The sequence below is a fragment of the Columba livia genome, chromosome 2 (assembly GCF_036013475.1).
Source record: "Columba livia isolate bColLiv1 breed racing homer chromosome 2, bColLiv1.pat.W.v2, whole genome shotgun sequence".
In the NCBI taxonomy this organism is placed as follows: domain Eukaryota; kingdom Metazoa; phylum Chordata; class Aves; order Columbiformes; family Columbidae; genus Columba; species Columba livia.
In genome coordinates this window covers 32778208-32793607 of record NC_088603.1, presented here as the reverse complement: position 1 = coordinate 32793607, position 15400 = coordinate 32778208, and the positions used below count along the sequence as shown (strand labels likewise).

At 36.9% G+C, this 15400-nt stretch overlaps 1 protein-coding gene across 28 annotated transcripts in view; it reads right to left on the bottom strand.

Moving 5' to 3' along the window:
* The window catches only part of HDAC9 (histone deacetylase 9), a 472156-nt gene that overhangs the window by 195292 nt on the left and 261464 nt on the right, over nt 1-15400 (bottom strand). For 18 of the 28 annotated variants that reach the window (XM_065051253.1, XM_065051249.1, XM_065051254.1 and 15 more), the window contains 5 exons: nt 13139-13254; nt 7369-7491; nt 5513-5560; nt 4856-5066; nt 4224-4441 (listed from right to left, as the gene is read on the bottom strand). In XM_065051253.1, the coding sequence (XP_064907325.1) occupies nt 4224-4441; nt 4856-5066; nt 5513-5560; nt 7369-7491; nt 13139-13254 (716 nt within the window). The remainder of the gene's footprint in view (nt 1-4223; nt 4442-4855; nt 5067-5512; nt 5561-7368; nt 7492-13138; nt 13255-15400) is intronic. The other 10 variants (XM_065051262.1, XM_065051263.1, XM_065051245.1 and 7 more) reach the window with 1 other exon arrangement.

Sequence of the window (15400 nt, the reverse complement as noted above, 5' to 3'; positions counted from 1 at the left end):
AATGATTAATCTGGTTGTAACCGTACCTTTTCAATATTCCTATTGACAACAAATAATCTTCCTACTTTTCCATATTATTTTTTAACTGATATTGGTCAATTACAATCACCATCCAAATTTTCACTTCCTATATATTTTTTTACCGCACAGTCTTGCCCAGTCACTGATTCCCTACACAAAGATGCTTTAAACCAACTAACATCCTGGAATAAAAACTGAAATTCAGGTACTCCTTATCTAAGCTTTAATATTATCCATACTGCTCCCATACTTCAGTGCACACTACCAACTGCCCCATTATTTTACCTTTAATACTGTAATACAGACAAGGTTTTTACCATTGAAAACAAATTGTCAAAATGCCTTTCCTAGAAGTCGCAGGGTCAAAGCTTTCTAGACACAGAGATACACAAATAACATCAAGATTTTAAGGTTTTTATGTAGTAATGGTCTTTTTGTATCCAACTGCAATAATTTTAGCTGGGTGTTTCAGACTTTTGATTCCCTTTATTGAGCAGAATGAAGATCTGCAATAGTGATCAAAGGGCCTTACGAGGAAATAGGCTGTCATTTAGACAGAAGTATATTAAACCTGACAATGGCAAAGATGATCTTCCCTAAGACAAGTGGAGTTCAGGTTACTGCACATTCATTATTATTTTTAGCCCAGAAAGCTGGGACAAGGGTTTCTACCTACTTTTGGCTGGGATGTCAACATTTGCAGAATGTTTTCAGGAGGTCAGCATACTAGATCCCGCAGGTATAGATGTCAGACTTCAGTGGAGACGTATACCGTTTCCCACATCAAAAGCCTGGCATCTGACAGCTGACCAGAAATAATCCATAGGGGATCTTCTCTTTGTTATTAAGGACAGAGGCACACCTCTTGGCAATGATTTGTTTCTTTTCAGAATGGAAATGATCCACGGGAATTCTTTACCTTTGACCTATGTTAGATTTTGCTTGTTATCACCCTCACAGCAGCACAGGCTTGCTGCTGAAGTATATTCTTTTCTCAAAGAAAAGAAATGACTTTTAATACAAGATAAATACAAGACCAATGAGGTAGGAAGAAACTCTTCCTTTTCTGTTGTTAAAGATTCACCTATATGTCTGCAAAATGATCTGACCAAAAACATATTTTAGGGAGTGCTGACACATTCTATATCATCTTAGTTCAGGGCAAACATTCAAATACTGTGTTTAGTTGAAATGTATTAAAGCTTTAAGTACTTGAAGTCCTAAACATAAGGAAAAAGAAGAAAGAGAAAAGGAAAAGAAGGTATTAACTTGTTCTAAGTGCTTGATCAACTGGTATTTCAGTCTTGTCAGCTTAAAAAGGTTCTGGTCTTTCTCACCAAAACTTTTAAAAGAATATTTGAGTATTTGCTATTAAAACCAAAACAGAAAAAAAATCAACCAATCACCTGAACAAAAAACCCAGCCAAACCAAACCCCACTACATTTTTCATGACTGAAATGGAGGGAATTAGACCTCTTCGAAGATCTCATTCTACAGCCTATGGGCCAAAGAGTAATGGACAGAACAATGGAAAATAACAAGTGCATGTGTTCACTTGATACATGCCCAGATTTGGCCTAGCAAATGGGAAGATATTGTGTTGCTCTGCTACATGGTCCAGAATAGCTATAGTTTTAAGGTTCAAATAACTTTGCAGAGTTAAGTTTGATTGTAAAGCCATGCAAATTATATAATAAACAAATAACTTCAACTAAAAATAGAGATAAGTTTTAAGAATGAACAAAATGTATTCCACCATGCTATCAGAGTTCAAAAATCTTATGCAGCTGCAGATGTTCAATCTAAACCTTTAGTTTAAACGGTTAAAGAATATAGCTTTAAATTCAGTACTCAAAAGCCTCCTTGATTTGATCTTTTATCACTCTCTTGTCTAAGGGCTGCCCTTAAATTCCAGTTTTAAAAAATAAAGTTTCTTTTAAGTATGTACGAACCCCCCCCCCCCGGCTTTCAGTATTCTTGCAGAGGACAGATATGTGATTAGAGCACTGACACTTTTTTTAGCAGTATTCATCAGAATTGTTCTTCAGAGAACAGTGCTGCAGAAGAACCTGGATGCTGCAAACTGTAAAGCCTGATGAACCACTTTCATTCACTGATAACCTGCTGCTGCTGTGGCTGCAGGACGATCCTATTCCTCCTTGGGTGTTTGCTGCTCTGATGAGTTCCTGTTCGCAACGAAGGCAAAGGAAGTAGGTTGTGGAGGTTTGAGGCAGCTAAAGGCCCTAGGACAAACTTAAGTTTCTACTACCTGCATATGTGTATAGCCTATACTTCAGAGAATAAAAGCTAGGTTCACCAGGTTTTAAAAAACAAATTCTTTTGTCTCTTCATCAGAAACAACCACATGAGAACAAAAGTGTATTTCATGTATGAGAGGGAATCATTCTCCTTAACATATATTTTCATTGTGGTTTAACTCAGAAAAAAAAAAAGGTTACTGAAACAAGCATTATTCCAAAGCAACTGCAGTCTTTTTACTTCCTTATCCAGCTTAGTTCTTGTGAGGTGCAATGCATTTCTAGTCCTGTGTGACTAGGAATATGTTTAAGCCACTCAAGTTTAATTTTCACACTCAGGACCAATGTTCCTATATGCCACAGCACATATCCCCAAATGCTATGGTAGAATTTATGTCAATAAGCATACGATCTAACAAAAACACGTCAGTGGGGTTCCTTGCTTTGTGAGGAATGTATGAACTGATCAGTTAGTAGTGAATACCCACAAACAGCACAAAGACTCAGTACTTTACTGGTAAAAATTCTTTTCTCTTCAGACAATTGAGGGCAGGTGAAATATTTTCAAAACCTGAGGCTACAAGATGTACATATGCCATCTTGATTAAACATATGGAATGCATACTCAAAGAAAAGCCAACTGGAGTCCTAGTTGAGTAATCAAAACACCCAAGCTGAGAGGGGTTAACATGCAAGGATCAGCTCTGAACTTTGAAGTTTTCTGGTCTTCATTTTTCCTAATTAAGACAAGATTTAATAACCAAACCACTGTATAAACTATGTACTTAAACTCTAGGTTTGTTTCTAATTTTGTTGGAAATTCTTAGTAGATTCCAAAGAATCAGTACCCCCTGGGAAGTTCACGCAGTAAGGTGGATTGATTTTTTTTATATTTTTTTCTTTTCTCTTAGGTATAAGGGCTGAACACCCACTTTTCATCTTTTCTTCTTTGCCGTTGTCTCTTACATATAGTTATTAATTAACCCTCAAACAAAAAAAAAGACAACTAAAGATGCATGATCAGTGTCTTTGAATTACTAGAGGAACTCCAGCAAAAAAATTTTGGAAAGCTATGTAGTAAGTGCAGAAAAACATTTTCCAGACAAAAGCATTTAATTACTTGGATATTCAATTTAGAGCAGGGAACAGCATCACATTTGTTGTAGAAGCGTTAGCTCCTGATAAGTCTGTTTAGATTCTGCTGCTCTTTGTTTCTTAATGGATGGTCCCTTTACTTCTTTCTCTCTCTCAGAATAAGGTATTACTCTACAGGGCAAGAGGGGTGCAATTCAACTCTGTATCTGATGTTAGCAATAGCACATTCTTGTCTTTCTCCTTACATGGCAATTTTACATCCCCATATAAACTTTCATGTTACTAACTGACTTACAGAGGAAAGGTTGGTTTGACAAAAAATAATTAAAAATTTCTCCAGATGTTTAGTAAGTTTCTTACACAAAAAAGGATAAATTTAATTAGCTGAGTTCAAATGAGTTATGTATTTATTCCAAATACTAATCCACAATGAGAAACCTTAACATACCATTCAAAGGCAGCTGCATGGAATGATTGTTAAAGCTAAAAAGTGACCATTAAAAAGTGACCATTAAAAAGTTGGATAGGAATCTAGTAGTCTTTAAGGCATCATTTAGTGTTCAACAGGAAACCACCTGTAATTTAAACCTGTAAGATGCTTTGAACCCTATTTTGTTGAATTGTATTCTAATTGCTGTCAAGAACCAAAAATTACCTTTGTAGCATATTTCAGAAGGCTGAAAGTGAAGATCTATACACCACACAAATGTATACACAAACTATGCTTAAACAAGACATTTCTGCAAGAAACTGTCTACTGCCTGTGGCCACATGGAACCGATACCTAAACTTTCTTATTAGTTTTCAGCCTTCACGTTTATGTGAAATTCCTTGCTTTGGGAACTCACCTTATTCATGTGGATCTGCTGCTGGTACTGTTTCTGCTTCTCCAAAAATTGTTGATGTTGCTGCTGGATGACCAGCTGGGCCAAAGTGCTCTGAGGAAGAGGAGCTGACTGGGTTCGATTCAGCGGCCTGTGACGAGGCAGTTTGTGAGCAGCTCTTATGCCAGGTGAGACTCTCTCCTTCGCTGCTAAAGGAGACTGTGGATGAAGAGGAACTGCTCCTGCAAAACAGGGACATTTCACTCCCGTGTGAAGAACAACAAACTAATCGTTCTAATAGGAGAGAAAGCTTTCAGCGAGAAAAGGGGTGTATATTGCAGAACTCTGCATCAGCGCTGATGCAGCGGGACATGTACCACGTGCCTCGCCACGCTGGGAAGTTCAGCAGCTGCAAAAGAATGTGATGAAGTAATCATTTTCCCTTTTCTGTAATCATTGAATTCTTTCAGGCTAACAGACTGGAGCAGAATCACTAAAGGGGGAAAACACAGATACTATTCTTTTTTCTCCCACCCTTCCACTTTTCCCAATGGTTAGGATGGATACTATCTGTATTACCACATTTAGTTTAGTGTGAATATAAATGTCATTAAAAACATCTTAAATTATGATTGTGTTGAAGCCTTGATCATTACCAGTCACAAGAAGCTTCTGCTGTCTCATTTGTTCTTTCAGTAACAGATGCTGCAAGAGAGCTTGGTGGCTGCTATTTGGCTTTCCCTCCAAAGCAACGTGAGGATGAGTTGAGGATGGAGGAACGTTCCCCCCATACTGTCCAGCCAAGGCCACTCCTTGTCTGAGCGACTGGGTCTCCCCCTTCTGCTTTTCTTTGAATGACGATGAAGCCTGTCAAAGAACAACAGCACTGGTAACTGCTTTTCATGGACCTGGCCATTTATATCTCCGCTTGGTTAGATGGTCTAGTGTCATACTTTATGAATACACAGAGAAGAAAAGGTTAACGTCCCTATCTTACACTGTGACTGTGAGACGAAAAGGAAGGAAGAACATGCCAGTTAAATGCAACACTGTGAGAAACTGAGTAATGAATCCACTTAAAAAAAAAAAAAAAAGTAGCAAAAGCCAAAGCATAAGGAACTACTAGTTAGAACATTATTAATGAAAAGAGAGGACCTATCCTTAAAATTCCTAAAGACCTTCCCACAGCCTCCTGCACAGGAAAACAGGGGATCAGAGGAAATAGTTTCCATTTAGTCTGGAACAGGCAAGGCTTGGTTTTTCACATAATTTCCTATCAAACAGCAAGCTGATCAGCAAAACAAAATAATTACCTGTAGTAGTGGGAAGCTATTACTTTTCCTGGAGCACTCCCTGACTCCCTAAAGGACAGCACAAATGTAAGTTTTACCCTTTGCAAAGTGAATTTGTGTAGTTAAACTCTCATCTACAGAATCATCAAGAGCTCTTGTATGTGTGTGGCATTTCAAAGACCCCTTATAAATTGCAGTTATTGTTTTAAAGCTTTTGGAAGTTCTGGCCCTTCAGCATTGCAAATGTACTTTATATTTCTTTGTTGTTTAGTTTAAAAAAAAAATATTTGAAGAGCAGTTAAAGCATAATAACAATTTTTACAGAAAGAATAATAACAGAAATAAGTATGTTGAGGCTTGCAGATAACCACTGACGGTATGACACAGTAAAAACAGTATCTCTGATAATCTAAATTTAAAGAATTCTAATGAGGCAAGCCAAGCTTTTCAGGAACATTTTTTGGGTGTATGCTTACTTCACACTCTACTATCACCCTTTCCTGAAAAACAAACACCAAAGTAAACTTTACATTCAATTTGCAACTGCTTATTCTGGTAACAGAAATAAACATTACTTGCATAAATCAACCCCTTTGCTTTTTCTAATGCCAAAAGTAATATTTGCTGCTAGACGGCCACATCAAAAGCTCATATGATTTGAGCAAGAAAATGAAACATATTTTCTTTCCCATTTTAATGTTATAAAATTACTTTGAAAAATAGCTAGGAAATTTTTGATGCTATTGTCTGGAAAAGTAAGCAATACTTTTCATGATCAGTTCAATTTTTCCATCCCTTAAACACAATAATTTGCTTATAAATATCTCATGAAAGGCTTTTAGAGAACTGATTTAAAGCTTACACAATTTTCTTTGCAAAGTTCTATAGCTGATGTTAAAATGTTGGATTGCAGCAATTTATTATTGGTGAGAACAGTAAATGTACTGAGAAAGACATCAAATAACACAAAACTTTAACTTGACACTACGTTTACCACTGAAATTAAGTAGTACTTATAAAAAATAGTGGATTATATAGTTTGATTTTTTTTTTTTTTTACGCCATGGAAAGCTGTAATTACATCCATAGTAGTTTTATGGAAGTTACCAATTCACATTCTAAGAAATTTAAATTGAAATCAGAAAAGCTAAGTTTTTAGCAGTGGCAAAATTTTCAGGTGTTTCACTAAACCTCAGATTTCACCTCTAGGTTACTGTAACCTGGTCTAGATCTAAAGATCCCACCCATCGGCATGGATTTCCATACATTCCATGTCTGTTTTTTCATACATTTCACATATTAATTTAACATTTAGCTCTAAATAAAGGTGATTGCTGCAGACTGAACAAAAGGCATATGAATACAACTTGTCATTAAAATACTAAGTGTTGTTCACATATTAGCAATCGTATTTGTCTAATCATAGCACACCCCTCAAATAACAAACCTAGCTACAGGAATACTAGATTCTTCCCTTAGAATGGTTCAGTCCAGCCCAGGTTGCTAATGGAATCTCATAAAATGTTACAGGTGCTGTACTTTATCAGATAGGTTTGATCATGTAATTTGAATTTTTACACTAAATGATCTCCTCATATACTTCTCACGATGTCTGAAAACTTTTATCTGATTTGCAGACATAAGTGCAATGCATGTAGCCCATACTTATCTAAGTTCCACACTGGCACTTGTTTATTTGCAGTTAGTAGTGATTATTGCTTTCAGGTTGTGCCCTTAAATGTTCAGACGTTGCCCAATGCAACAATGGTTCCCACACAGAATTGCTTATGTTCCAAAATGCTAAAAAAAGAGAATAGTCAGAAAGTAGGTTTTCTGGAAGCCAAAGTAGACAGGATGGCTTGAGACTGGTCACTTACACTGATTTGAGGTTGTACTGCTGGAAGTCCCAAGGTAATGTTGGGCAGAGAAGGGGACGTGTACAGACTCAGCAAGTTCACTGATTCATCCTGTATCAAAAGGCGTTGCTGTGAAACCAGATGCTGGAATAAAGTAGAAAACAAGTACGCATAATCTCCAAGCTTTTTATCTTGTTTACTTTATCCTCATTGCCCTGTTACATTGAAAGCCAGTTATGTATCATACAGTGGTTTGCAACCCAGTGGGGTTCAGGTAAGGAAAAGTACTGTCCCTGTGATAAAGCTGTTGGTATTTCTTTTCTTAAGAAAACAACCAAAATATGTCTGGGATTATCCCTTGGTTAGTAAATAAAATTTCCATGCAAAACCGAAATCCTGAGGATTCTCAGACCATCTCTTCTCATTAACTTCTCATCAGCTCAACATCAGTTCTTCTCATCAACTGCATTTTCACTACTAGAAACTTAGTGGGAATTTAGCCAATGAATTAAGGAGTATATCTAGCCAAATCAAAGGTGTCATGAATGTGGATGTATTATACCTTTACCACAGTTATTACAAATCTTGTTGTAAGACATGAAATGTGGTTTCCACCTAGTCCATGTATTTTCTTACTCGTCGTGATATGGGGATCTTTCAGGCACATTACTTACTTCCACTGACACGGGAATCTGGGGTAGAGAGTGAGGCAGATTGCCACATCTGACATTTAAAAAAACACCTACTCTCTCTCTCTGCATATATACAAAACCAGCAACCTATCATTCTGTGATGGTGTGATACCCCTCATAGCCTTCCTAATTCCCTTCAAGTTAAAATCTTCAACACTTCTTTTGAAGCTTTGTGATATAATTTTCGAGGACATGGAATTGCTGACAGATTTTTAATTACTGTCAAGTAAAACCAGACTTTCTACAAAGATCACCCTCTGCCTTTCCATTCTAGAATCATTGGGAAGAAACATAAAAAGTTACATTACCACAACAGGAATCTTTTTGAAGCCTTTGCCTTTCTGCTTTAACAGTCATGTTTTTCAACATGTGGTCTAGTATAGTTGCTTGAATTACATTTTCTGTTTAACTCTTGCTTCCCTCCCAGAACTTTAACACAATAAGAGCTACAAAGGTCTTATTAGACTTAGGAACTCTGGCATGATATGGTCCCCAAGGGAACAACATCCTTGAAAAAGAATACCCTGTGTAACAGTATGACACAGTGACTGCTTTCTTCCCAAACAAAAAGCATATGGGACTCCAATAATAGACCACCTCCAAGAGGGATACTGCACACTCGAGCTTTGACTAAAGTAAATATAATAACTTGTCAAGCATGTTGTGGGGAGCTGTAGATTTTCCCCTGGACAAACCTGGAATATCAATTAACTCCGTAAAATACTTTGTGTTAATACAATGCAACTTCAGACCATCAATGAAAGGTGGTTAAGCACAAAAACACAGGATGTTATTCCAAAACATAACCTTCCTCATACAGTTTGTTTGGAGATACGACCTATCACTGAGACAATAACAGTAGAAGTCTATCTCTGTAATTTTCTTTTGGTACCTAGGGAATGTCAACAGATAGCATATGAAACAAAGAAGCTTCACTTGTATATTGCATTAATTCCTGGCTAACAGTGTCTTGCCTTGATAACATCCATCTTTGACCACTAATAAAACCAAGTATGTCAAGACTATGGTGATATTATTGAGGGAGATTACAAAGATGTAAGTGAAAAAAAGACCCTGCAGCCGCTCTAATGTGCATCCTAGAATGTAATCAAATTTGTAGCAACTGCAGCATTTATACAGAGCCACTTCAAAAAGGCATGTTTCCTTTTTTGTTTTCAGAATGCCACTATTACCTTTTAAGATCTGAATTAACAAAAGTAACAGTGACAATGTGTATAGTAGTAAAGTGCATTCCAACATCAAGGTCAAGCATGATTGTTTCACAAAGCAGACTCAATCACGTTATGTACCACGGGAGTTTAATGTTGAAAACAGGTATTTATTAGTAAGAGCATTTCCATCCAATTTTTAATAGTGCTAACAATCAGTAATTTTAATTTGGGGAGGTAACTATATTTGTAAAAATATTTTCAGGTAACATCAGCCTAAGCATCAGTTAAACCTCATCTCCCAAAAGAAGTTTAGTAGCCCACCTGCAGAGATTAGGGTCCTGCATATGCTGCATGGTCCCAGCTGCAGCTTCTCTTTTTACACAATTGACAATACCTTCACATAATGGCACAAACTGGAGTTGCCAGCAGTGTCATTTGGCAGCACAATGGCTAAACCATGGCCCTTCTCTCTAAATTAACCCAAAGACAAACTGCCTTACTTGCTCCTCTATGTACTTATTGGGTCCATGGAACCAGCTTCCTGATGCTTAAAATATCCTGTCAACAGAGTTATTATCTTAAAACAGAGTACAATAATTAAATGTAACAGTACATGTTGATCACCAAGTAACCATGATTAGTTATTGTACTTCTGGTTTGGTACCAGGAACTGCTGAGAAACAGGAACACCTGTGTTTACGTGTGCGTTTATATCTTAGGAGGGCAAGAGGAAATGGTTTGGCTTGAATAAATTGTGGATCTACAGTAAGACTGTCAAAGCTTTGAATATTCATAACTACATTCTTACTTCTTCAGGCTTTTGGGATGGTTTTTTTGCTAATTAATTAGTCTGTCTTCACACATACTTGAAGCAAAGCTCACCAGCTGGTCAGAAACCTACACATTTTGCCACTAGTCACTTGCAAAGAGCACCTCAAGGAGCTGAGCATTAGAAACACAGTGCTCCAGGTTTGCGCAAAGCAAGTATATGTTTATCTGCCATGCATGTTATTTATGTCTCTTGTATAATGAGGCAATATTCTAAGAAATGTTGCTCTGCAAAGCACAAATGAAAGAGAAAGAAAAATATCTGAAGCCTGCTTACACCAACTGGAATACTTTCCCTTGTGTTCAATGGCTTTTGACCAGGCTGTGATCGCCTAAGATTAATCATTTCACTTGACTAAGGCAGGTTGTCCCTCTGAGCTCAAGGGACATGCTGTGCAGGGGCTCAATCCTGTTTGCATTTCTCATGCAAGTAAGATTTAGCCTCAGCACAGCAGGTGACCTGAAAGTGTATGGCGTGCTACAGGAGACAAATAGCTACTGCAGTGAACCTTGATGATACTGGAGACAACTGGGCCTAATAAAAACAGCATTTTATTTATAAGGTGCAATTAAAATCTTGAGTTTAACTTTCAAGTTTCATATAATGAGATCAGTGTTTTAACAAATGTTACTGAAAGTACCATTAGGGGAACTATGTTAGTGAAAGATTATCTGCAAAAATGTAGCATTTGCAGTGTACTTTTGTTCATTCAAAAAAAATGTAAATGTTTACTGTCTGCTCTGGAGGGTAAACCACTTAAAAGTCTCACTATTCAAATGGATATGGCAAAAATACTCTCAGAAACTGTTTCATTACTGATAAAGCTCTAATTCTGTCTATGCGCTAGAGTGCAATCATGTATGGTATTGACTCATGTTTTACTGGTAAATGGCTCTTTGTCATAGCAACCTGTTTTCCCCCAGCAAAAAGTGTTTTTATTTGCTGCCATTAAAACCACGGCTATCCACCCACTCAGACATGAGCACAACACTTACTGCAAATGTCACAACAACTATTATGAAACAACAGCAATGTGAGTCATGCCGGATTACAGCAAAACAAGTGATATTTTGGGTGATTTTGGAACACTTATCCTACTATTAGAAACTTCTGTACTTTGTGTATCTGATGAAAAATTGATTATACAGCCTTTGAGAGTTGGCAGCTAATGCTAAACTAGAAAAGAGATACACAGGAAGTTTGGCTGCTGTTAAACTACCAAAGAAAATCCCACTGAAATCAAAATGCACTGAAGTTGAGATTCATGGAAAAACGTTTGAGCCCACAGGACCACAGTATTAAGAGTCAAGTAACCAAAGAGGTAAAGAAATCCCTGCCTGGATCCAGAAATGGAAGTCTGTAGTTTCAGCTTCTCAGCAAACTTCTAGTGAGCAAAGTGACCAACTCCAACCCACAGAACTCAACTTCTAAAGGAACTTTTTAGGGTCATTTGAGCATCTGTGATTGTATGTTGGGGCTACAACTTCTGATGCCTGACACAGTAATAGCAAATGATACGACATGCAGTGTTCCATTAATAAACAGAATATAACTCTGCTGGTTCTTGCTACAACCTTTCCAGATCTCCTGAAACAGAGATTGTCAGCCTGACCAGATTGTACAGATGTCTGATGGTGGTTCAACACTGTGAGCACATGTCCAGAAACTATAACATGCAAAGTAACAAGCACCATGTATCAGTCTGATACTTATTTCCTTGCATACTGAGGTGTCCTCAAGTCAATAAAAGACCAATTTGGACAATAATTCCTGCTTAATGCTGCACTAATATCCACATATTACAATCTTCTATCTAAACCATTCCCAATGTTAAAATATACTGTTTAATTCCACCAAACTAGGATCTGATCTAATCCAAATGATGGATCTTACTCTGCATCATTTAAATTTCTTCGCAATCACATACTGGGGGGCTATGAGGCAAGACCACATGTTAGCCATCAATGCAATTTTTTTTCTTTCTGGTTACGGGCCAGAGAGAGGCTACTAATCAGTGTGCAGAGGTCACCCACCTGCCCCTTGGATCATAGTTCACACACACAATTAATTCATTATGGGGAAAAGTCACTGCTGGAGGTTGAACTGCCCATTCCATGTTTTTTTTGAGGTGCATGTCCTGCCACTGACCTGGAGAAACAGCTCCATTAGCTAAAACTCTGTTAAATCCCATTTTCTTATGCAATTTCTCTAACATAAACAGTATAAACCAACAATTAATAGAAAACTTTGCCACCAAAGCAGGAATTGCTGTCAGTATAGGCACTGGATACAGAATATCACGGAATTTGATTCTCTTTTAGTTGCATTCATTTATTGTCCCTTTTCAATACTGCCATGGAAAGAATGACTTAGGCATGTCGTCTGTGCTAAATGAGGTTTATCACAACTGATTTACCAGCTGCATTCCTGCTGTTATAGGCATGTATGTATGAAACAATAAGGAGTAGATAAGATTCCTTCCATGTACAGTCTGGCTTTACAAAATGAGTACCGAAGACTTCTTGCATGTCAGTTATGTTGGTAGGTACTGCACTGATAAGGAAACTGAGGTACTGGAAAACAAAAGGCAGATGTGGAAAAGGATTTAGCCACCTAACTCTGATACTGTAATTTTAAAAAATCTACTTCAGCAGCCATCTGAACCTGGGACCACCAGGTCCCATAAGTGCTTAAATCACTCTTTTACATATGAAAGTTCTTCATCAGCATTTAGAACTGTGCACCTCTTCAGGTTATCCCAGAAGGTATGTTCTGCAACACAGATGCTTCCAAGTTCCTTCCATAGCATCCTCCTGCTCTTCCAGCAGCATCACTGCTGCTGTTGTTTGGACTTTTGTTACCGAAGAGTCTCCTGAACATGCACCTCGTATATGCTGGCCTCCTGAATATGCATCTCATACATGAAGATATATCTCATATATAACATACTCTGACGTCAGCCTGCAGTGTCCTGGTATCCCTGATAATTCTATCTTCTGTAATTGTTCTGCTTGTGAGTATCATCAAATTGCATTCTTCAATCTCTCCAGTCCAGAAAACCAAGCAATTATTTACTCAATAAAGAGAAGAAGTCTTACCTCAGCTTGAATGTTAGATGGCAAAACTGGGGTTTCATTTTCTGTTATACTGCTGGTCGGACCATTGCTTGGGGAACTGGGACCTGATCCAGGGGAGCTGCTACTGACGGAGGATTCTGAAAAACAGATTAAGGATACGTGATTTTCACACTGGAAAGGAATATATGATCTTGATTAATTGTATACTCTTTATGGCATAGGTTTGTTTGCTTTTGAAAAGTATCTATTATTTATGAATGAGCTATTTACCTACATTAAAGAATTTTAATACATGTTCCGTTTCTTTTCATTTTCCTTTTACAGTGCTAATGATAAAGGATATTCTTGGTCTTTCTCGTTCTGATCTCTCTGCTACACAAATGATGAATTTACTATTTATTTTTTCCACAAAGATGGTGTGATACTCAGTATCAGGCAGAGATACAGCTATAGAACTTGTAATGAGTAAAAAGAAAATGAAGTATTTTCTTTTTAATTGCAAAGAGTCCTGCCTCCGTAAAAGATCAAAATGACAGAGATAGCAGGCTTGCAAAGGTCATGAAAACATGTCATCAATTCATGAAACCTACTGCCTTTGCCTTTCTGTTTAGCAAGGGGATGAGCCCCTTGTGGAATAATCATTTATATGCAAGTAATGATGATATAATATACACCACTTTCACTATATTTTTAGCACAAATACAAAGAAATATTTAAAGCATGCAAAAATCTTAATATAGCATATGAAAGACTGTATATTATATTGATTTAAAATTTCGTAAGTTCTGTCTAAGATAAAAGAGAAGAGGATGATCTCGTTGTGTGTTGTTGTATAGTTATTCTAATCCTACATAAATTACATAAAATTAAGTTTATGTAATGGAAACATTTAACAAGGTTAAAGACAGAAGAACACAGCATTAGTAGAGGTAAGCCTATTTCAAGGGATGGCTTTCAAATTAACGAACACAAGAAGTTAAAATAATTAACATCAGAATACGGCAGTAAATATTCCATAGCCACTTCTTTGCTTCTTCACCCTTTCTGCCCCAGTTCACATGCAAAATAATACCTCACTTTGAAATTACTGGGACATTTCCTTGCTGTTTCTTGGACCTGTTGCTTTTTCCTACTAGAGCTGTATTTGATTTACTAATGTGAATCTGTACCCAGCTATACTAACTGGTCAAGTTCTTGCATCATATTCTCATTAGTTTTCATAGAAGAGCAGAAACATAAACTTATTTTTTCTCAGTTTTTTAATAATTACGATAGCACATTTTGTATAAGCAGGAATCTAAATAAAGGGCTACTTTCAGTTAAAAGAATTAAAAAAAAAAAAAAAAAAAAGAGAAAAGGGCTTCTGCCAGAAATGTTTGATCAGGGAAGTTTTGATTAGGAAATGTGTAAAGTGTCATACAGCTGATATGAATAATTTTAATGGCAATCAGTAAAGCTCCAAATTATTGTCAGAGCTAGGTAGAGACCACATCTATTCTCAAGTTTCTGCTCTTTCAATGGCTGCAGAAAAAAAAATACTGGGACAAGTATTTTGCTTTATACCTTAGTTGTGAGCATACAAAATATAAAGAATTCAGCTGAAACTAAGGAAGCAGAGATTAAGAATCATATAAGAGCTCCAGTAAATGGAAATAATAAACTAGGTGTAAAACATTCTAACCTGGAAACCATTTATAACGAAATTATTTATTTACTGTCATACTTACATTCACATCCATGTTCCAGTTTTACACAAGATACTGTGAAAAGTTGTCACGAGAATTGCATGTATGAGGACACTGATGTGAAGTTGTTCATGTTCAATATTCCCATCTTGGTGTGACATAATTCTGATATACCAAATGAATTCAGATACATGTCTGATACACTAGTAACAGCTGGTTGGATAAACACGTTTGTGTTTGTAACATCCCTTGAATGATTGTAACATCCCTTGAATAAGCCATGATAATACCAAATATTGATGCAAAGTTGAAGCAAGAAATGTCAGAATGAGGCCAAATACTGTAAATGCTCCTTCAAATCAACAGATAAGGCCTTGGCAGCATACTAGGCCTAAGGACTGAAAACAAGAGGGCTTTAGGCTATTTGGGAATGTGGGTGCAATTCTGCAAAATAATATCCATGATTTACCACTCTGCAATAAGAAACATGTGAAAGAAAGCTTTAGCACCCATGGTTCATCCACCCTGTTATTTTTTAAGTTCAAGGACAGGAAAAATGCTGAAAGCAAATAATACTTGATGAAAAAATTTTACTTTG